The sequence below is a fragment of the Microtus pennsylvanicus genome, chromosome 10, assembly GCF_037038515.1.
Source record: "Microtus pennsylvanicus isolate mMicPen1 chromosome 10, mMicPen1.hap1, whole genome shotgun sequence".
NCBI classification, from domain to species: domain Eukaryota; kingdom Metazoa; phylum Chordata; class Mammalia; order Rodentia; family Cricetidae; genus Microtus; species Microtus pennsylvanicus.
In genome coordinates, this window is record NC_134588.1 from 63,919,655 (window position 1) to 63,943,904 (window position 24,250).

General features: G+C 41.4%; 1 protein-coding gene across 3 annotated transcripts in view; it reads right to left on the bottom strand.

Annotated features, from left to right (window-relative positions):
* Positions 1 to 24,250, bottom strand: part of Fhit (fragile histidine triad diadenosine triphosphatase) — a 1,412,380-nt gene that overhangs the window by 157,213 nt on the left and 1,230,917 nt on the right. For all 3 annotated transcript variants that reach the window (XM_075987481.1, XM_075987482.1, XM_075987483.1), the window contains one exon: positions 22,859 to 22,927. In XM_075987481.1, coding sequence (XP_075843596.1) covers positions 22,859 to 22,927 — 69 coding nt within the window. The remainder of the gene's footprint in view (positions 1 to 22,858; positions 22,928 to 24,250) is intronic.

Genomic DNA, 24,250 nt, shown 5'->3' on the forward strand with positions numbered 1-24,250 from the left:
CATTATGCTAGGTAAGAGATTCTGCCTCAAGGCAGTAAGGCAGAGTGACAGAGGACAGACAAGGTCTTCCATTAGCTTCTGCTCACAAGCATATCTGTCCACACAGTATGTACATACAACACACGCACACATGCACACACACACACACACACACACACACATACACACACCTACACACTCACACAGCACAGGGAAATAAACTATTCTGTACACTTTCATCTGCCACAAACAGCCCTGTAACTAATCTATAACAAAGGTGTCCTCCCAAAAGGAGAAGAGAAACCCCTGGTGAAGGGCTGAACTTTCCACTGCAATAGGGCAGCATTGCAGTTCTGCTGATTTCCACTGAAGCAAGGGCGCTCTGTCTGCGTGGAAAACGACAAAGGAGGAAGCAGAACTGCGCTAGTGCTATTGATTAAAGTTCAAAGGAGCCTGAAAAGCTCCCGATGAGATGTATTTCAAGTGTTTTCCTCTTCTCTAGAGGTTCACTGGGTATTGACTCAGGTGTCTCCAGAAGCCCCATGTTTGGCCTCAGAAAAACTCACAGCTTAATATTCCAGGCTGAAGAAGAATATGGTCTTGATGGGTAAATAGTTTTCAGCTAAAATATCATTCCTGGTCATGAGTACTAGCAAACAATGGACTTAATGTAAAAAGAATCAGGTGATCAGTTGTCAGTGGCTAGCGAAGAAGCTCACTAGAGGGCTAAGAACATGGATTCTCAAGGCACCATGCAGGATGAGTCCCAACCCTGCTCCTCGGCAGCTTTGATGTGGAATTTAATTTCAACTCACTAAGTATGAAATTCTAAAAAATAAAATTATCCCATAACTTTATCATAAGCATTACATAAATAACACAGATATATTTTTATAATATCCATAATATAACTTTCACTTAATAAACATTCACTTAATGCCAAATAAGAGATGAAACTGGAGATCATTGTGTTAAGAGAAGTAAGCCAGATTTGTATTTGTCAAAAAGACAAATACATGTTTTTTTTTTCCTAGATCTCAAAGCAGTAAAGCTTGTGGTAGATGTAGGAGGTTGGGCAGAGGAAGGGGGCATGAGGGGCAGGACAGAGGATGGCGAAGGGGCAGATAAAATCAAAGCAAATGGCATGCCTAGAACGTAAATGATGCTACGGTGAAGCCCAGTATTTTACACAATGAATTTTCTGAAAAAAACGCAACATTAGCCTCACCGCCAGCAGCCGGTCATCACTGCTTATTGTTAATCATAATATGGCGCTGGTTTCATCTCTGCCTATCTGACACTGTCTAGTTTAGACTTCAATCTTCACTTGATACATAGACCTGACAGGCACCACACTTTGAGGTCAAGGTGGCGGTGGAGAGCAGCAGAAGCCACCTTGTGCAGTTAGTGTGTACAAAACAGGAATTTAGCCGAGCTCACTTCCGGAGAGGATAGTGTTCTAATGGTGATGATCTCATGGATTTGGACCTTGAAAGATCACATGGTATTTTACTGAATTAAACTTTTAAGACATGAAAAATGATCCAAATTGGTACATTTTTAACCAAAACAACCGGACTACTGGGCTTCCCTGGCTACTTAGAACATCCAACCCCAGATTTACTCCCCTCAGCTCTGCTGCAGGAACGGTGAGCAGCAGCAGGCTAGTTCAGCTCCATGTGTTTTGGGCCTTGGCAAATGTGGAATTTCTCTATGTCAGTAGGAGGGAAATAATTGTTTTAGAATCATGGACATACGGACAACAGACTTGGAGCTCCTGAGAGTCATTGTCATCAAGCTTCAGGGGTTGGAACTGATAGTCTCCAGATGATATCAGGAGATCCTTTTTGTTGTCACACATGGGTAGAAGGAGTCTCTGTCATTGAGAGAGCATATACCTGAGATGGTGATGGGCTTCCCTCTCCCATTCAAAACTCCTCCACAGTTCTGTTCTGAAATACCACCGGTACCAACGTCACAACGCCTGTGCACATGTTAGTGTTGTTAGTGTGGACTCAGCTGCTGACCATTCCCTACCATCCTGAAGCCATGCACTACTGTGTCTCCTGTGTGGGACATGGGACATCACACTTCACGGCGGCTTAAATAATGCTTGTGGGGGGATCCATCGGGGTGCTGTGTAAACAACAGCATTGCCTTCATTTTTCTACACAGAAAAGCCTGCAGTTCTTTGATATCAAGGTCAGAAAGGAAAGGGAAAAGTTTAGAGATGGTTGGTCATAACTTTGCCTGTTTTGTCCCTACCACATTAGACACCACTAACAAAGCTGTTGTTCTTCCAGCCTATCGTCCCTCCACAGTGGCTGGGAACACAGTTGCCTGTGTGGCATCAGTTTCCCCATCAAAGCAGCTAGTTGACAGAGTGGTTACCTAGCATACCCTAGACCATGGTTTTTATCTCCAGCACCACAAAAGTTGACCAAGATGGCACTTGTCTGTAATCCCAGAACTTGATGGAAACAGGAGGACCAGGAGTTCAAGAATAACTCTGCTGACCTACTGAGCTCAAGGTCAACCTGGGCTCCATGAGATGTTCTATGGAGCCTGTCTCATATCTGGAATCCATTGGTCTTCTCTCATGCTTAAAACTTTAGGCAGGCACACTCTCAAACCATCAGCCTCATCGATGATAAGTCATAGTCTACTTTGTTCTTGATGTCTATCTGCCATTTTAAACACAGATCGCTCTATGCCTATGTTCAAAATCTTCCAAAGTCCTCAGAACGCCTACAAACGCCGGGCACTGTCCATGACTTAACACTGAGCACACTTACAATCTCCCTGCTTAACAAAATGTGTCTGCTCCTTTTGTACTCTAAAGCCTCTGTATCATCCTTGGAATGCTGGCCCTCTATATCCCTACATGACTGGCAAAGTCACATCATTCAGGAACCAGTTAAAAGTGAGCTTGCCCAAGACAAAAGTGTTGAATCATCAACTTTTCTACCCGTGGGAGTCAGATATATTATTTTTAACTGCCTGTGGGGTACAGTCTGAGACTTTATTATTTTTCAATTATTGTACAGCCTTTACCATAAGAAGACTGACACCATGAGGTCAGGGAGCCTATTTTCTGCTGTTCCTTGGACATAGCACTGGGCATAAGAGAGGTCAATGTAAAGCTCCTGGATTCTGAGCATAAAAGGACTTCTTTGTAAGTGAATCATTTAAAGGAAGCATCTGAGAAGGCATCAATATGAATTGTCGCTTGCAAAAGAGTTTCTCAGAATTTTCAAATTCATTTCCAAATTGCATGCTTTATTTAAAATATCAGTTAAACATAAGAGTAAGCACTGAAGCTACTAAAAAAGATGTTGATATTTCTCAACCAGCAGCTCAACTAGGAAACTGACTCCACAATATAAATTTCTCTCCTTATAAGTCCCAAATTAAACTTCATCCAATATTTTCAAATATCACTTCAGAGACAGTAAAATAATGGAAGAACAAAAATATATACTTAATGATGCTCAGTATCTAAACGAAAAAGTAATTTTGTATTTTTCCAAAAATGGTTCAACTAGCATGGTATAAAAATTTATTTAAGTCTGTTTTCTTTCATAACTGTGTTTTCATAAAAAAAATTACCCAACTCTTTCATGTTCACAGGCAGTATGTATAATGAGTGTACTATGCCAAAGACTTGTGGAAAGAAAGATGATATCAATGTATAATGTTACTTTTGGGAGATCACATCACACTTCTGAATGGAAGTCAGCCATATAGAAAAAGCCAGAGATAAGTTGCGGATGGCAGGGAATTAGTGGATGGTGTCACATAGAACCAGGCAGAATCAAGAGACCAGGCTCCGCCCTACTTTAATTTATGCTAGATTGTACCCAAATAGCATTTCTTCAGGCTGTGCCTTGCTTCAGGAGACAATATTTTAGCCTTTGGCTCCATTTGAAGAGAGAATGAAGACTGCAGCCCTGGGAGGACTGGAGTCTGCACAGCCTGTCAGGTCGATACAGGCTGATAAACGGATAGACAGGAAGCCTCTCTACCTACTTATTAGGGTGAACTGGGATCGTGAGCACATATGGGCACATTAAAATCTTATTAGAGGAACTAGACCCATGAACTTATCAGACATGGCAGACTAAGGAAAGAGTATAACTTCCTCACATGGACACCATAAAGTTATGGAACCCTAACATTGAGGTGGCATGGCCTTATACCAACTTACCATGTGACATCCATGCTTGATCCACGGGTGGATAAGTACAAGGCTTCATGGCTATCCCAGAAGCTGATGTTCAAGTTTGTCCTCTGCTGTTGGCAGGGATTACTCAATGGCTTTCTGGTCTACCTGTCTACCTTTCTGGATCTGAACCCAGACTCATTGCTTCCTGACTGGGGCATGTGTTCAGCCTTTTACCTTGCAGATGGAGCAGCTTTGCTCCCAAACTCCAGGGCTGCTCCTCACTTGAGTCCTTTTCATATTCCTGTCTATCCATGGCAGTCTGCAGAGATACAGAGGGCATCCACTCAGCAGGTCAGTAACGGATGATTTTAAGGCATGTTGGTCCATCTTACTAAATCAAGGCCTTGAGGGCAGCACTCTCTTTCACCCTCGTGTTTCATCTCTACTACTCGCTCTGTCTTCACACATGAGAACTGTTTGACAAATATTTGATGTCTCTTCCAGTGAAATAGTAAAGCCATCTTTAGTTGTGAACAAACATAAGTTCGAATTCCTAGAATTTCCCAGGAAAGGTCCGCAGCCTAGAGATAAGAAGTTGCAAACCAGGCAGGCTGGCCTTTTGGTCTGGTGATATCTTGCAGAGGGTTTGTTGTGGGGAGTTGTTTTAGTGAAAAATGGCTGTTTCATTTTATTTCCAATAACCTAAGGTGAGAATTGTTTCCTAGTGTCAAAAATAAGACGCCCAGTCTTCCCAGGAATGCTGCTGAGATCTGGAGTCTGAATTCCATATTTGGGATTGGCAAGCACAAGCCAGAAGGGAGAAGACAATTGCCATTCTCAGATAACAAGCACACACTACAGACGGCTTCTGCTTTCCCTCACTCTCAGTTCTCTTCAATTATTTACGGGCTTTGTTTTGTTTTGCAGCCATTTCACCTTACAACGCACACAGTGAATGAAGAGCTGGGAAGTTCAAGTTTGTACACTGATCTCTCATTCACAACAGTACAATTACAGCCACGATAGAAAAGAAACAATAGTGACAATAATCGTGGCTGCTGCCCATATAATGAGACTGGCATGTCAGGTGTCCCATGAGGCAATTAATAAACATTGTCAGATGGGATCTCCCACAACACGAAAAGCATCCCAGCCTCATTCAATTAACACTGAGACCAAAACCGTGAGAGGCATCTCTGAGCTTTCGTTTTCATCGTTTCATTATGAAGCCAAGAGCATCTTCTCACCACTCTATGTCCATTTTGGCCTGTATTTTGACACCAAAGATAAAATAAGGCATAATGCTAGTCAAGAGGCAACTCTTACATTTTGTTCCTTTACTAACAATGAACTTCAGAAATAAGAAGTGGCTCTATCTCCAGTAGACTATGTGGCCACAAGAGATGGCATGGATGAGACACTGAACTGCTCACACACTTTCACAACCACAAAGTCATCTGTTCTGAGAGGGCAGAGGTGTCTGGGAAAACCGGGACACTTGGCGTAAAGTGGGGAGAACTCTTCTTTTTAATCACTTAAAGAAAACAGTGGCCTTGTGCTTCTGCTAGTCCCCAGCCTTGGACATCAAGGAGCCGTGACTGGGAGAGAAATCTCAGTAGAAGCAACAACGGATCCTTGAAGTTGCATGAAGTTGAAGTTCATGACAGACACCATGGAAAAGATAAATGGCAATGGAGAGTTTCAGACTCAGCTGTTGTGACACCACATTCTTTGCCAGGCCAGGAACTGGAAAACTATTATGGGATAGCACTCTTGTACCCTGCAAAGATTTGTCACTCATATTGGTCTAATAAAATGCTGATTGGCCAGTAGCCAGGCAGGAAGTATGCGTGGGATTACCAGACTAGGAGAATTCTGGGAAGAGGAAAGGCAGAGAGGCAGTCACCAGCCAGACACAGAGAAAGCAAGATGAGAATGCCTCAGTGAGAAAATGTACCAAGCCGCATGGCTAAACACAGACAAGAATTATGGGATAATTTAAGTTGTAAGAGCTACTTAATAATAAGTCTGAGTTAATAGACCGACAGTTTATAACTAATATAAGGCTCTGTGTGTTTCTTTGGGACTGAATGTCTGAGGACCAGGTGGGACAGAAACGTTCATCTACAGAAAACTCTTTTTAGAAGGGTTCACATAGATGGAGCTGAAGAAATAGCTCACTAAGAAAAGTGTTTGCCATACATGTGTGAGGACCTGCATTCAATCCCCAGAGCATGAGAAAATAGCTGGGCATGGTATATGTTTTTAATTCTAGCATCAGGCTGGTGGAGATAGGCAGATAGATCCCAGAGACTTGCTGCTCAGATAGTCCCTCCCTCCCCAACAAAGCAAATTTTAAGCCAATGAGATATCCTGTACCCCCCTAAATAGATGATGCCTAGGGAACCATACCTAAGGTTCACTTCCGGTCTCTACACCTATGTGCACTAATATCACACACACACACACACACACACACACACACACACACACACACACACACACACAGAGAGAGAGAGAGAGAGAGAGAGAGAGAGAGAGAGAGAGAGAGAGAATTTGGAATTTTTGAGATCATTTGTAAACAAGTAATCATGGCTCTTTTCCTACAAAACTTTACTTATAAAATCAGATCCAGCTCCCAGGGATGTTCTGCTGCCTTTGTGCTAAGGCATCGGGGAGACAAAGCGCAGACACTCTACAAAGGTTATAGGAAGAAAATGATACAGTGTCTGGATAGGACTTTGCCTTAGGGTTAGAATCATTGACTTCCAACACCCCTTATTCTTTCTCTCTCTGAGATATGTAAACATATATATCTGATTTCCCAAAAGTAAATAAGACTAAGAAGTTGCAGAGGAAGAAATGTCTGGTGCATTCCTGCAAGGTGCTAATACCCTTTTACCAGGCAGTTCTACACAGAAGGCAAAACTAGACGTGAATTTCTCTGGGTATCCCAGAGGGGTATCAAGACGATAGAAGAGCTTACACACAGAAGATCCCTCTTCCAATTCTACAGCACAAACACAAAAATCCAACTGAAATAGTGAACACAGGATCTGAATGGACATTTTCCCCAAAGAAACCACACAGTTGACTAAAAATCATGGGAAATATCCAACATGGTTAGCTACCAGGGATGGAAAATCCAATCAACATCACAATGATTTATCACTTCACAGACACTGGGATGGCTATAATTGCAAAATCAGAGGAGGCTTCTTAATAAAGATACAGGGGCACTGGAGCCATTGCTGAAAATGTAAAACCTAATGACTGCATTTGCGACAACCTTGGCAGAAACTTCAGGAATGAAACATGTAGTTGACACATGACACAATAACTCCATTCACTTCTAGCTTTTTATGTAAGAAAAATAAAAATATATGTCCATCTAATACTTATAAGTGATTACTAAGAAGCAACATATGGAAACAACCCATGAATTTCCACTCAACAATGAACAGATAAATGTGAGGATGTTATCTGACAACCCATGGAGAGGTTTCTGCACAGCAAAAGAAATGATTTTTTTTTAAAAAAGAGAGATCTCTGGAATGGAAGAAATATTTGCAATATGTCCATAATATATTCAAACTATCTCAGGAGAGCATTTGGTTTAATAGCACAATAATAGTAACCTAAATATTAAAGATAGATAAAGGTCTTACACTGCCTTTTTCCAGTATCATGGCTGAAAACCAAGGTTTTCTGCATGCTGAGTAAATGTGCTGCCACTGAGCTACATCCCCGGCCATTCTTTCAGAGAACCAATACGAGTAGCCAAGAGGTTCATGATAAAATGCTCAGTGCCATTAATCAGCAGGAAAGCACAAATCAAAACCACAGGCTCTCACTCCACACTTGTTAGGGTGAATATGACAAACAGTCAGAAGAACAAGAGGAACACTTGTCCATTGTTGGTGGGAGTGTATTTTAATGTTGGTACCATGAAAAAGCATTTTATGGGATTCTTGACATTTAAAATTGGACTACCGTGCAATCAAGCCATCTGAATTCTGGGTATGTATACAAGAAAAATAAAGATTATTATCTCCAAGAGATAGGAACACTCCCATGCTTACTATAGCTTCATTCAAAATACCCAAGATAAAGAAGCAAAATGTCCAAATGGATAAAAAAAAATGTAGTGTGTGCGTGTGTGTGTACATGATATGCAGGAATATAATTTGGCCTTAAAACAGAGGGAAAATCTTTATTACTAAGAGCATATTAACCTACAGGACATTAAAAACAGACAGAAGGTGGAATCTTAAAGACTTCAACTCCCAGAAATGAAGAGTACACTGGCAGTTCCCAGGGTCTGGGACGTGAGGACGTGACGTTAAGGGATACAAGCTTAGCTACAAGGTGACTATGTTCTGATAATCTTGTTACAGCCTGGTAACCATGGTGAACAATTTATTGTATATTTGATTGTGTTGAGAGGAGATATTAACTGTTCTTACCACAACAAATCTGGTGGTCATCTGTGGCGATATGCTTGATATTTTAGTTAGTTTGGTTGTGGTAATTGCTTCATCATGTACACAATGTGTGTCATGCCATTATTTTTAGAGTGCACACAAACACACATCCACATAAACACCACACAAATGTATTCAATTATTCTTCAACAACACTGGAATCGATGAAATCCTTGTATGAACATTTTGAAACTTTACCCTAATAAAATCTTAGTGGATCACATGAAATTATTAATTTATATACTTTAAATAAATGAACCGCATAGCATTTGAGTGATATTTCAATAAAGTTTTATTAAAAATGGAAGATTCCACTTAGTGGACGACACAAAGGCACAGCTATAAAAGATGACAAAAATTATTTTCAGTCCACCTGAGGTCAGTCATAAACTTGACTCTTTCATTATTTGGGTCCTCTGAGATCTAGCCCCCTTTTGCTCTCTTGTTCTGAGAACTGTAGGGGAAAGCATGTGAGAGGGTCTAGAGGAGCCATGCGTCCTTGGTGACCTTCTTCAGAAACATGGACAGGGTGGGGCCAGAGGCAGCACTTTCAGCATCACCATGAATGTCAATTAGAAAGAACAGACACGGGGATGAGCTGGCTTACTGGCAGGCACGTCTGTCTAAAAGCTGGTGCCTGGATGCTGGTGGTAAGAAGTCAAGACAGCAAAGTGGCCTTTAAAAGGTTCTTGGAAGCTCAGCTCAGACACCGGAAGGTCCCTAACTCTGCCATGGAGGGACGGCTTTACATTTAAAGACATTAACCTACCAAAGTGCGTGGCAGAAATTCAGGGGACTGGATGCAGACCGCAGGGCTGTTTGCTAATGAGGGTCAGAAGAAAGGACAGCCACAAGGATGGTCAGGAAATCAGAAGTCTGCCTCCCACATCAGTACACAACAGCCATAGCAGAACAATTAATACCAGGGTTAGGTTTTACTGATAAGCTCTAGGTAGGAAAGTAGGCGTGTAGTTTAAAAATCCATGCCTGAAAATTAAGAAAAAAGGCTGCAAAGAGGGAAGTCCCAGGGAGGTACATGATTTTGCTATGTTTTGGAATTACATCAGAATCTCCCACGTTAAGCTTTAGGGATGTATTGGGCAAATAGAATGATTTGACAAAGTCATGGAATTTTCTCTATAATTAAGAGAAGATGTGGGGCATGGCAACACACATGTTTAATCCCAGCACTGGCGAGGCAGGTGAATTCCAGGCCAGTCTGATCTATAGAGTAAGTTCCAGGTCAGAAAGGGCTACAGAGAGAAATGCTGTCTAGGAAAGAAAGAAAAAAAAAGCAAGCAAACCCCCAAATAACAGCAACCTACCCCCCTGAAAAAATAATATTCCCTTTTTAAAGGAGCTCCTGAACTATAAAACAGAGGAGAAAGCTAGAGGAGGGTGAGCAGACACGTAACAAGGAGCTATTCTCTTTTGCTCTTGACTGTGGGTGTGACATACTGCTTGAGTTTCCCGAAATGATGGTGTGTAGCTTGGAATTGTAAGCACCCCCCCCCCAAAGATCCTTTCTCACCAAAGTTGCCTTTTGTAAGGGTATTTTATTGGAGAAACAGAAGTAAATCTAGGGCACCTGGTAATTGAGAAAAATGGTGATAAAATTCAAGAATGCTAAGGTTAGAGTATACAGATGGGGGTGCTATCACTAATGGTATGTGTGAAGAAGGGGGGCATTTCCTGCAATCATGGCATGGTTTCTATGTCCAATACATTAAGTCTGAACAGCTGATCACTTAAGTCTGTATGTCTGAGTGTAACTAACCAGGCCTGACAGATCTTTTACATACTTAGATGAAAAGCACATTAGAGAACAGGAAATTGCAATAGGTTAGCTCCTTCGACGAATAAAAATACTAGGAACGTAACTTTTCACCATGTAGAGATTACCTAGAAACTCAAAAGGATTCTTAAGATTAAAAACCATTATTTCATATAATTTAATGATATTTTATAATCATCAAACATTGGAAATGAAGTTCTGTCTCTTTCTCTCTGATTTTCTCTGCCTCTGTCTTGTTCTTACTGTTGTCTGTTTCTCTGTTTCTCTCTCTCTTTCTCTCTCTCTCTCTCTCTCTCTGTTTCTCTCTCTCTCTCTCTCTCTCACACACACACACACACACATACACACACACACACACACACACACACACACACACACACAGACAGACACACACACCTGAAATACTTAGCCAGTTTTCTGGAAGTTATTAGGTAGCTCCTGGAGTAGACCTTTAATTAACAAACAGATGAGAGATTTGGACCTCAAGAGTGTTAGTTGTTGGACCCCTTATGAATAGTGCTAGTCAAAGTCCTTGAAGAGTTCCTTTGCAGAATATTGCTCCATCCTCACTGGATATCCTGACAGTGTCTTCTGACATTTACTCTGAGAATAAATTAGCACAATGTTTTTTGAATTCAGAGAGCTAGAGCTTACAAAGAAACACTGAACCCAATGGCCATGAGTGCCGTTCCTTGAGTTTAGCTGGGTATGAACGTGCGTAAACCTTTTTGAACAAAGCCAGTCTCAGTAATTGTACTAGTTATTTTTCTATTGATAAAACACCAAAACCAAGGCATATTAAATAAGAAAGCGTTTACGGTTTCACTGGGTGAGCATCCATGATGGCAGAACAGAGCCTGCAGGCAAACAGCATGGGCTCAAAGCAGCAGCTGAGAGCTCCTATCTTGTACCTTAAACATGAAGCAGAGGGCATAAACTAGAAATGGCAAGAGTCTTTGAACTCTCAAAGCTCATCTCTAGCAACATGCCTCCTCTAACAAGGCCACAACTCCTATGCCTCCCTAAGCCCCACCAGCAGCTGGGGACCAAGCACTCAAATTCTGGGGACTCTAGGGACTACCTTCTCATTCTTAAAATACTTCTTTCAGAAGACACAGGACAGTAATCTTGAATGTCAAGCTCATTCTTCTCTATCGTACCAGGGCTTCCTCACTTAGGACTTACACAACTCTAAAAACACGCTCAAAGTTTAGCCTGTCTGTGCAAGGATATGTTTAAAAACACTTAACTGTCTTGGGGAAGGGTTTTCAAAGGAGTCTATACTTGGAAATGCAGCAAGAATCACAGCCTGCAGGACCCGGCAGAATGAAAGACACTGCCGTGTACTCAGTGGACGTGCATGCATTCAGACAAGCTCCCCGTATTTGTTGGGAGTCTGTTCCTAGAAATCCAGGTGCTGAGTTACATCTCAATCGCATCCATGATTTCCCTGATATTTTCATATCCAACTGATTATTCCTTTAATGTTTCCATGCCAAAAAAAACTCCAAAAATATTCTAATCAGTCTTAGCACCATCTTCCATCCTTTGGAAACAGAGTATTGTCACTTTGACAACTGTAAATAGCAATCAGGATGGTATTTAATTTTAAGTTTGTGCCAACTAATTTAGTGGAAATGGCTGTTTTGAAATAGTAGAGCACTCACACCCCATCTGGTGTGTTTTCCTCTTATCTTCTACTCTCAGGGAATTTTAAAAGTCAACTATAGTGTAAATATCTTTTCTGCTCTGCCAGTGCGGCCTTCTTGCAGAAATTAAAGGGAAGGGGTCTTTGGGGCAAGTGGCTCTTTCCCAATTGGACTATTTAGTGCCATAGCATCACAAGGAAGCAGAACTGGAAGCAGGCTTTGAGGTGACTAAGACGAGTCTATCTCAGTTGAAGCATAGGGAAACAAGCTGCAGACAAAATGAATGGCCCATAATCTTATCAGTTACAGAGCCAGGACCTGAGTCTCCATGTGAGGACTTTCAGATACCCTGTTACCAAGTGGTCACTTCCTTCCCTGGACTCTGTGACCCTTTATCAAAGAGCATGATCCTGGGTGACCTAGAGGCTTCTACTTTCCAACACAGCATAGTCACTGCCATTCATTTCTCTCTCCTGTGCAGCAGGCTAATATTTCAGAGTAGTGACAGCTGGACCATGTCACTGCTTCCTCTCCCATATCTGAAGGCCAGCCTACTGCCTATCTCTAATCTCCAGCACTGACTCAGCATCCAAGTACAAGAGGAATTGGTCTAAGGTGAGGCTAGGTTCTACATTTGATGGTTATACTCATTCTCTTATTTGCTGCTACAACAAATTTGAAGAAACAGGGTGGCTGAACATATTTATTACCTGACTCTCTATGTGCTACTATTCAAAGTGTTGACCCGTCTTCACATTCTTTTGAATTATCTAGTGGTAAATCTATTTGTTTCTGTTTTGGTTATTTCTGTTTCTTTTTCATTTGGTTGGTGTTTCTATTTATCATCATCATCACCACCACCATCATCACCACCATCAGCACCATCATCATCACAATCATCATCATCATCCCCATCATCATCACCATCATCATCATCACCACCATCACCATCATCTTCACCACCATCACTATCACCTCCATCATCACCACTATCATCATCACCAATACCATCATCATCATCTCCATCATCATCACCATCATCATCACCACCATCATTATTATTGATCTTTTCCCCTTTCTAAAGGATTTCTGTATTTATTAATTTGGGGCACACTGCCCATATTCAAAGCAATCACTCTGGGATAATATAGAAACTATGCAGATAAGACCATTTTTGAGCTTAGAGGGGGACATAGAAATGCTTATTACTGTTTTGGCAGGATGACATGGTTCCAAATGAAAGTATATGTGGATGGTTTTGTCCCTAGGAGCATTGATTGGACTTTCAGGGGCAAATTTACCAAATTACTTTTCAGAGAGACTCCAGGTACGCACTCAGAGTACAGAGCTGGCCTTTGTGGTTAGGTTTCGGCGTTACTAGTCACTGATGTCTAGATTAAGGTTTGATATTCCATCTTTAAAAAGTCTGCTCTCTTCTAGAGGGCCTTGTTAGTTTGAAAAATATGCTGTCATTCTTTGAAGGTTGAGAATGTGAACTGCTCTGTTGTGTGCAGGTTTAGTACAAAAAGGACATTTTGACAGAAAGGAGAGCAATGCCAAGAAAGTAAGGGGCCTTGTTGCTAAAACATGAAAGCCGAAGAAGTGAGGAAGGGGAAAATGAGGCTCTGCATTTTAAGGACCTGGAAAATAATATATTTAGTACAGCTAGCATTCTGGAGACCCTGTCCTATGAGAGAGTAGAGTTCTCTGTGTGTCAGAGGTAGTGAGGAGGAAGGGAATGAAAACATTTGGGAGTGTTTGTGGAGGCCGCAGCATGAAGGAGAAGGCAGACTGGAAACAGGCAGCCTGAAAGTGAATCTCAGGCCTGTCCCTATTTTTCTATTGTCCTGAAAAAAGTTACAAGGTTCCCCTGTGCCTTAGTTCCTGCATCTGATGGAAAAAAAACCTAAGTCAGTGTCCGTATTAACTGATCATCTTGGGCTAATGTCAAATCCCATCCTACCTTTCCTCTCCATTCTAAGAGCATCACTTAGGACAGTCTTGCTCTACGCTGTCTCAAATCTAATTCAGCCTCATCCCAGATTGTGAACAAGTGAATGCACCAAATTCCCGAAGTTCTCACTTTTGAGATACAACCTAAATAAAGAAACTGTTCAATCAAAAATACATGCATAAAGCCGGGCAGTGGTGGCGCACACCTTTAATCCCAATACTCAGGAGGCAGAGGCAGGCAGATTTCTGTGAGTTCAAGGCCATCCTGGTCTACAGAGTGAGTTCCAGGACAGGCTCCAAAGCTACACAGAGAAACCCTTTCTTGAAAAATCAAAAACTAAAACCAAAAACAACAATAATAACAACAAAACAACATGCATGATACATGCACCTGGGGTGTGTGTGTGTGTGCTATGTGGGGGACTTATGTAACATTTGCTTGCTTTTATCTTGTGACAAAAACTCAACTGAACCTCAGTCCTGATGTCAACTGATGGCCAAGATCATCAGTGAAATCAAGCAGAAAGTTGACCCAAGCATGCAAAGTTCTAACAACGAGGAGAAACAAAATTCTTCCAAAAGAAATGGATACATGCTAGAACAAGACTGCATTTCAGTGTAAAGGGAATATTCTATGAGTACCTCAGTTACTACTAATGTAAGACAGATTTCCAATGGGCACTGGCACTGGCACAGCTGGCCTGGAAGATATTTATGGCCCATTGAGAGTTGTAAGCAAGAGCTGTTTCTTTTTGAGAAAAAAATAAGGCAGTGATTTCCTTTTAAATATTTTAGTTTGTTATTGTGACATGAATACTCTATAAGGCATGCGGAAGTCTTTAAGAGGTTTGGTGCACAACATCAGCTTCGAAAGAATGACCTTGGGAATTGTAGAAGCTGGGCTAGATAGAGTATGTTGATGATTGCATTGTGTTTAAACAAAACTCCGAATAGGAGTTATAATGAAGTTCCTAAGCTGCCAAACTCACGGGGCCATATCCTAAAAGGAGAAAAGAATTAGCTTTGTAAAATGCCATTTTCTTCAATGTGTGTTTTACCTACTTAGTCAGCAGAAGTTCAAGACTTATAAGACTTAAAAGATATTTAGGATGTGTGTGTGTGTGTGTATATGTGTGTGTGTATGTATGTGTGTATGTGTGTACATGTGTGTGTTATGTGCATGTGTGTGTATGAGTGTGTGTGTGTATGTGATCAAAAATCATGGCCTTCAAGAAAAATGCTTAGCTCATTTAATTTGACTTTTCCAGAAAAACAAAGATTAAAGCAAAGTGTGACAGAGAGAGAGAAGACTCTGTGTACAACAGATTAGATGTAAACAAGCGTTGCCACTGAGATCTAGGAAGATGCCTCCCTGTGAGGCTGAGCTTCAGTTACAGTTATCCTGATGTCTGTAAAATAAGATGATGTGTGCCTAGCCCCTGACACAGAGTCCAGATTACTGGGATTCATTAAAACATATTGCCATCCCATTGTCATTTTCTATTAGTTCTCTGGGGGACAAAAACATAAGAATTGATTGGTTTGTGATTAGTAATCTTATGCAGAAGCCTAGTGTTGGCTGCATTCTTTCTCCTTCTCGTTTCAAGTACATCTTATGGGAGACACTGGAGTTTTCACAGTAAGCTCAATATTTAAAGATACGGGATGAATCACTAACTATGCTAGTCCAATGCATACAATGCAGATATTTAAGTACAGAAGCATTTTCTTCAATTTCTTGAATATAAAAATACCCAGTATTTCTCAAAGTGTGACTCTAAGTTGGGAGGAGGAAGTTGAACACCAGAATAAAATTTCTAGAAACTGGCTTGCTCGTCTGTTGGAGTGATCCAAAGGCCGTATAGTAACATTCTCATCTAGGGTATTTTCTCTTCAAGTTCTTCATCATGTCTACATGGCAGGATCATGGGGGCTCCCTACTTCTGACTGTTGGAAGGATTAATGTGCTCACGAATGGCTGTCTTTGAAGGCTCTCAGTTCACATACATATGGTAACAGAACTCTCTGTAGATGGAAAATGACCTCTGACCTGTCACCTACCGAACTCACTCTACTAGTTCCCCACAATAGCCTGTCAGGATAATGATAATACTATTAAACTCATGGAAATTATGGAAGCAGGTATTTACTGAGGGCTTTTCATGTAGACTAAGGTTTCATATGTAAGACATTAATTGATTTTCATAGCAACCCTACATATATGTCATAGATGAAAAAAACGAGACATGGAAAAGTTGGACAGTTTGTTCAAGTACATGGAATAGGAAATGAACATGAAGCAAGCTGAGTCTAGATCCCCCAAATTTAAACTTAGATGTTGTTACCACAAAGGAACACTGTGCCTCCTTTCAAAGTTGAATGAGAAATTTCAGCCACCCTCATGAAAGCCATTTCAAAGGCAGTTGTCAGGAGAAATAATGACCCAGACAGTGCCTCACCTGCTCTCCAAGTCCATGGTTGGTCTCATGAGCATCCCTGGTAGTACTAACATGTAACTGAAGATATTCAAGTGACATAACAGAGAACACCTGAGGGGAAAAAAGGACCTAACACAACATCTTTTAAGTAAATTCTAATGAGGAAAACATAGACTCCATCAAGTGGTGTCTTTAGCTGTGGGGCTCCTACAGGGATCTGAACTTTATCTGTTATTGATTCGGCTTTGCTTTTGATCTGATTCGTTTATGTACAATGAATTCGTGATTGTCTTTGGAGGTCCCCAACCCATCATTATCATCATTATTGTCTTTTTTTTTTCTACCATGCTTAGTAAGCACTTCTCTATATGAAACCAACCTGATTTTCTCTAACATTCATCTTTATGAGAAAAAAGGAGATAAAAATTTTAACCTGATGAACTACTCTTTACTAACTATCCCTTCTCCTGTGAGGGTTTATAAAGATGTAACTGGAGAATAACATGGCATAGGAATCAGTAGTCCAGTTCTCTTAAATTAGGTATCTAAAAGCATATTCAAAGGTACATACAGGGGGATATGAGACATATCATTTAATTAAGAATGACCATGAATTTATGTCCATATTCTTTGACTTAAAAGTCTCAAAGATTGCAAAAACACATAAAGTTGCAATTTTAATCTGAACAAGAAGTATCAATGTTTGCATTCTACAATTCTCGTGAACTCAGAAGCTTACCAGCCACTAGGAAGAAATCCGTGAACCCAGAGGGAGAACAGCTAATTAACTGTCTCACTGAGACATTCCTTCCTCTTTGTAAAATCAACTAGGGATCCATGAACTTGGAGTACATTGTCAGATGATGTGTGAAAGAGATCCAAGTTCAGCAATAAATATCATCAGCAATATAATGCTTCTCTCAAGCCTGCAGGGCCAAATGACCTGAATTTGAGTAAATTGATTTTGTTTATACATTGCAATAAGCCAAGCAATTGTTTTCCATGACACGCTTAACCCCGTGGTTGCTCTGCCTATAAAGTTCATGGTTGAATTTTTCCAATTGCTGATTGGAATTCCCCTTTTCTTTACTATTAGGCACTTCTTTTTTTTTTTAAGATGAGGAATGAATTTTAGACCCAGCACACAATCATTACCATTCAATGTCACCCATAAACATCGGATGAATTGACCATTTCAGTTATGAGCATGCTTATCTGAGACACAGTCAAGGTAAGTCTTCCTGAGCTAATGAAATGATGTACTGTGGCATTAAGCAATGGGCACTTCCCTCCTCCACATTTGCTATGCATGTTCTTTGATCCAAGGAACCATTTATGTCATTATCATAATCTTCATCAACTTGTCAAGATAATAGAGGTGCTGGAGAGTTCAGAGATGGCCTTATATAATTCATGCAAGTTCCAAGAAAATACGACACAGAGTTTGTGAGCTGCCCATAGCTCTATGGAGAACAGTGAAGAGAGAGCTGTATGTTTTGGAAGAGGTGGAGTTGACCCTTAGTTTGGGGGAAAGGAGAAAGCCTCCTGCTCTGAAATCTGGGGACTGGAAAGGTTGAGTAAAATGCATAAGGACAAGTCTAAGACACAAAGCTTGAGGGAGAATAATTGAAGATAAACTCCAGGACGATAATTAAAGAACGAAAGCAGAGTGGGCCTCCAGCCTGCTTTCAGCAAACCTCACGTCTGTATTTGTTACAGGAAGACAGATCTCGGTTTCCAGGGGAAAAGTTACTTATCGTCCTTGACACAAGGCTACCAGACTTGCTTAGCAATCAGATGAGGTTTATAATTGCTTCTCCAAACCTTTCTGGTGCGCAACACTTTTCAGCCTTCTGCAGCACGTTGATTTCTGACCAAAGGGTTCTGTTCTATCAACGCCCCATCCCCCCCCCCCCCCCACCCCCCCCCCCCCCACCCCCCCCCCCCCCCCCCCCCAAAGGGTTCTGTTCTATCAACGCCCCATTAAATTACCCTTAGATGGCTGATGGCACCATGTTCCACTCACACCCAGGGAAGCCACGAGTTGATGAATCAACCTCCCCCTCCCCCCCCCCCCCAGAAAGCAAGATGCACTCTCCTGTTATAGTAGGTTTTAGCTTGTTGGGGATGGCAAGTTCCTGAAGTGGGACTCTTGTCCTGGCATATGTGCCTCTAGTGACAGACATCCACTGAGGACCTACCCTACACCAGGCTAGGGTCCCTGCTCTCAAAGCTTTACAATGCACTTGGGCGATGCAGGTGTTGCATACCAACTGAAAATTATCTGGAGTGAGTTGTTAAGGATGTAACTGGCATGTTAATAGGAAGGAACTATGGTGCTAAGGCAAGAATGGTTACCTTAGTTAAATCTTTAAAAGAGGAAGGAGTGCTCTTTTAGGGGGTGGCCTTGACCTAAGATTTGGATAAAGACACAGATGTACATGAATGGAACCAGATGGCAGACACCACAGGCAAAGAGAACAATTTGTACAAAGGCCCCGAGGAATGCCAATGCTAAGTTTGGCAAAAAAACAAGTTATATGGGAAGGCAGAACAAGTTCTGGTGGCAGAAACGTAGGCAAGACCCAACATTGAATCTGAAGAAATCGCTTTGGGCCAGAGCATTGTAAATAAAGAAACAAACAGAAGGGTGAAAAGGATATTACAGGTGGTTTGTCATGAAATTCTGAGCCAGACACATGTTCCAGAGAGCAGTGACATTTGAATGATAGAGATAAGAGAGGAACTGGGGCAGGAGCTCAAATTTAGATGATTTTGGGAACCAGGGCCGCTTATATATACTGACCTCTCATGCTGCCTTTGGGGGAAAGGCTTTAATTTGGAGAGCCCGGAAAGACACATGGGCACGGCCTAAGTGAGGGACGGAAGTGTAGGGAGGAGGTAGAATCGTGGGAGCCCTCCTGACCTACAGCATGAGTGACATGCTTACCAGCATCCAGCCTCATTAAAAACTACTTTTCAGACAAAAATGAAGCACATCATTAAAAAGCACTTTGCAGGGAATGACAGAACCCATGTGGGGAAGCCAGCAAAGCCTACGCATCATCAGTATGCATTGCTGAGCTAGAGAAAAGTCGAGAAGAGGCTGCTGGAAATGAGGACAAATCGATAGTCTCATACAAGTCAAGAGTTACATCTTGTATTTCTAAGAACTAAACAAAGAATGTTTGGATAGGCAGCTGCCCAAGTGCCATAATACTAACCAGAGAATGGCACCATTTTTCAGAATTTGCAGTGACAATGGCCATAAACGGGAGAACGGGCCAGATATGGAGAGGCAGGCAGTGCAACCCCGTGGTCCCCATAGTGATCTCACACACTTCTGACCAATTATGACCTGAAGGGATCCAAAGATGGAATCACCCTTTTACGCAAAGGTCATTCTAATGGTTCAAAGCTTTTTCCTAAATGTGGTCTTTCCTTTTCTGATGTAGACTTTGGTCTCCTTGTAGCCTGATACTCCTAGATCTGTGTTTAGAAGCCGCACGGAAAGTATTAATGACACATGGGACATGTTTAGAGTCCTTTCAAAAAATGTTCCAGAATGTTAGAAGCAGTGACCATGTCATCCTCTATCTATACATATTCTGTTTCCCCTTTCAAGTGTCTTTGTCCCCAATCTTCACCCCCTTTCTCTGTTCCCACAACTTGCCATCCTGCACCCCTTCTGCGAAGCTTCTCCATTATCGCTATTCATCTTAAAACTGTGCTAACAAAGAATGTCACCTTATGAGCAAATTCAACCTGAGGCTTCTTTAGGTATCATACTGTAGATTGTAATTGTAGGGGTGCAATTGCATTCACTGGGCTTGGTCTCTTGTTATTTCTATTTCCCACTTGTCTCCCTCCAAGCCGGCCTGTTTGTTGTGTCTACACAATTCCCAGTGAGTGAGTGATTTCATCAGTATAAGGAATGTCATCCCTCATCACCCTATCATTTCTGATTAACATCACTCAGTCTAATGTCTATTACATCTTGTACCAGTAAGGCCTGCATGACGCTTTATGCTTCCCATGCCTCTTGGAAGGCATTGCCTTATTATGTACTCAAACGAGAGATGCTTCTCAAATGAAGAGGAAGATCAAGCTGAGGCTGAGTAGCTAAAGGCAGAGGGAAAATTGGAAGCATGATGTTTTACTCACCCTGGCAAAGGGTGCTAAATGAGGACATCTAACAGTTTAGTTTGAAACCTAGATTACCCATCCCTTACCCTCTGTATATGTTCCAAAGCAAATTAGTAACAACAATAATAAGTAGCAACCTACTAATAACTGTTTAGTATGTACCAATCCTCAAAATCTGCTTTTAGTAGCTCCATGTCCCATAATAGGCATGCCAAGTTTGGGAGTGGTAAACATTATTCATTTTAAAGATAAGAAAATTAAGACATGGAAGCCAAGTGGCTTTAATGACGGTCTCCCCCTCAGTAGGCTGCAATGAACTTTAATCTGTTTAACCACTTTCTAGTTTTGTACCACTATCTCTGTAGAGCATATTGTAAGCTAATATTACACTATAAGCTAATACTGACTGAAAAAAATAGTTCTTTTGGAAATTACATGTTCATATAGAGGGATATAGGGGCTGTAGTAACACGTGTTGCTTTATTTGTGAGTCGAGAGATGTCGCTGGAGTGTGCAAAAAGGGCTAGAGAGTATTAGCCAGGTACTGTGCAACGTCAGCCATTGTGTCTTGGACGGAGCTGAAATGCATGCACACAGCGTCTGTCAATAGCCCATTTGGTACATAAACAAGATTCAAGGTGACTGATCGGCCTAGGAAAACAGTGTTTTCAAGCACTTTTAATGCCACTCCAACTGCATTCACTTGTATATAAATCATGTGGTAATTTATTCATTAAAATATCCTGTACTTGGCAACATTTTTATTAACCTTGGTTTACATTAATAAGCTGTGTACTTGTGTATTTAATATATCTCTGTATAATGATTCTGTAGCTCTTACTTTCTTCCCACACAGACTTAAAGCCATTACCAACCGTCAGCTTGCATTTCACATCCGCTGAACAGAGTTCACATCTAGAGTGTTCAGAGGCTTTGCGAAGCCCAGGCTGTGCATAGGACCTACTCTACCACCTATAACTATATCAGAATCACTTGTGAGGGGTTTGGGACTTTAATAATTTGTTCTCATGTGCCTTTGCCATCTACCCAAACACAATCTCTAGGGATAAAGATATCCCTAAATAAATAAGAATTTCAGAAAGCTTCTAGGTCACAAGTCAGCTCTCAAAACTGTGGCTAAGCAATGTCTAGCTTACACAAGTTCACAGTAGTGTTGAAGAATACATCAAGTGATCCACCGAGTCCCTGAGCAGACATCAATGTATGTCCTTACTAAATGCTGACATTCTTTATTTACAATGTTTGGATAACCATTTTAAAGCCTAGCTCATTAGAGAAAACCCTATGAACACACAGAGATATATCCAGTTCATGTAGACCTTGGGGACAAGTTGAAGATCTTATCTTCTTATAGGTCTAGTTGACAGAGACACGTAATAAACAAGTAACATTTAAAATAAAAGTGAATTTCCCCCCAAAAGACTGGAAGAAGATAACCAAATATGTGACTAATATCTTTCTATCTTGACACCTAAGGCAGACGTTGCCAATAAAGCCAAGCACTTTCACTTGTACAGCCAAAGTGTTTTTAATGCAATGACCCTGGGGCACTGGTGCCGTGTGATCAGCTCTCAAAAGCAAGAAATATATTTTCTGTTCCACTGCTATGGTCAGTACATAAAGTGAAATAACTTTACATTTTCTTCTAGCCTACTCTACCACAGGCAATGCTCTACTCAGCACATGCAGACACTGGAAGGTTTTCATGTGGATAAGACCCCAGAGTAGAATCATGTGGCCCTTGATGATTCACAAGAGTGCTGAGTTGACATTCGTATCTTTGGATTGCAGCAAAGTCAGGTTCTCATGCTTATCATGGAAGCAATATATCCACCGAGTTATCTCCCCAGCTCCCAAAGTAAGCACATCCATCTCAAAGAATCATATGACACTCTGATTGACTTCTACTGGTAACACTTTACATTATGGAGATTCAGAATCATGTCTTCACACAGATATTAAGTGTCCTGATAAACATGACAAAGCAGAAATCACAAGAACACTTGGTTTGCTATTGGCTTTCATTAGTTAAAAAAAAATACATAATTCAGTTCTTTTGCCCCTGATGGTCACTCTAAGCTTGCTAGCTTCTACTACCACTTCCCAAATCCTCTTGGGTAGAATACCATTGAAGATCATGTCTGGGGTGACGTCTAGCTAATTGGGTTGATTCAGTCACACTGACAGGCCTTGTGACCCAATAATAAGGTCACAAAGGACAGACTCACCTCATCATAGATGCTGTCATTCCTGCTGAAGTCCCCTGCTTTTCTCGGAAGAATGTGGACATGCACATGCTGGAGGTACAAAAGAAAGAAAGAGAAATGTGTTTAATTCACCGTCTGTCTCTTGACTTGACAGTGATGCTCTCCCGAAGGCCAATTACCCTCCACGGATTCTTGCTGGATTATTTTTCAGGAGAGGCTGATGATCACTTTCAGAAACTACATCTGAAATATGCTGCAAGTGGAGAAACACAGAGCAAGAGGGATACAAGTTGGCGGCCTACGGGAGCTTGAGGGAGATGTCAGCGTGCATCACAGGCTCTGTGGAATCATGCGTCACTGTCAGTCTGGGCTGTAGTCAGCCAGGGCTTTGAAATGACAGCGTGTCTTCAGAGACGGTTGTTGTGACTGTGACTCTGAAGCTGACAAGAGAGAAGGACTGGTCAAGAGAGAACTGAATAAATAGCCGGGGAATTGGTGAAAAGAGGAAGTAGTGTGGCCCAAATCAAGAACACTGGCTTTGACGACTAATTATATAAGACAGACAGCTCTCGCTCATTCTTATTTGCCATGACAACCAGAGATTGTATTATTCCTGGACGGTATTTCATGGAGTACTTCCCAGTTCTTTTCTGAAGTGATCTTCATTTTACAGAAGGAAAAACGAATACTCAGAGAGATAAGGGCTCTGAGCAGAGAGTGGTAGAGTTCTCACAGGAAATGACGTCACATGGGTCTTGTCCTCTTGTTCATTTTCATTACCATCACACAGTAATTCTGTGAGCGTCATCTTTTTAAAACGTTTAAAAAGATAAATCTAGAACGTGTCTGTCTGTCTCTGTGTGTGTGTGCTATCATGTCTGTGTGTGTGTGTGCGTGCGCGCATGTGTGCACATGTGTATGATGGTCAGATGCATTTTGGGAATAGAACTCAGGTTGTCAGTCTGGGCAGCAAGTACCTTTACTGATGAGCCATCTTACTGGCCTTCACTTAATCTTTTAAATCCCTCATTTCCCTGGTCTAATCTACTAAAGCACCCATGTAATAGACATAGCAGACTTATTAGTCAGAGATCATGACTTAAGGATCACAGCGTATCTAATTCAATATATATATTCTTCAGGGCTAAAATGCTACTTGGGAGTTTTACTCTACTAATGGTATCTATTGTATCTCTCTAAACCTAAACCTTATTCATAGCCTTGAGCTAACTTCCTGCGCTTGTTATTAATTACAGAGAAAGGAAAATGGAAAAGCCAAAGTATGGAAAGACAGGCAAAGAATCAAAGTACATCCCCAATCACTCCCCCCACACCCTATCTTGGTTCCTACCGCTGGGCTACAATGATGGACCTCCAGAGAACAGAACGTGAAATATCTCGTGGTTTTGTGTA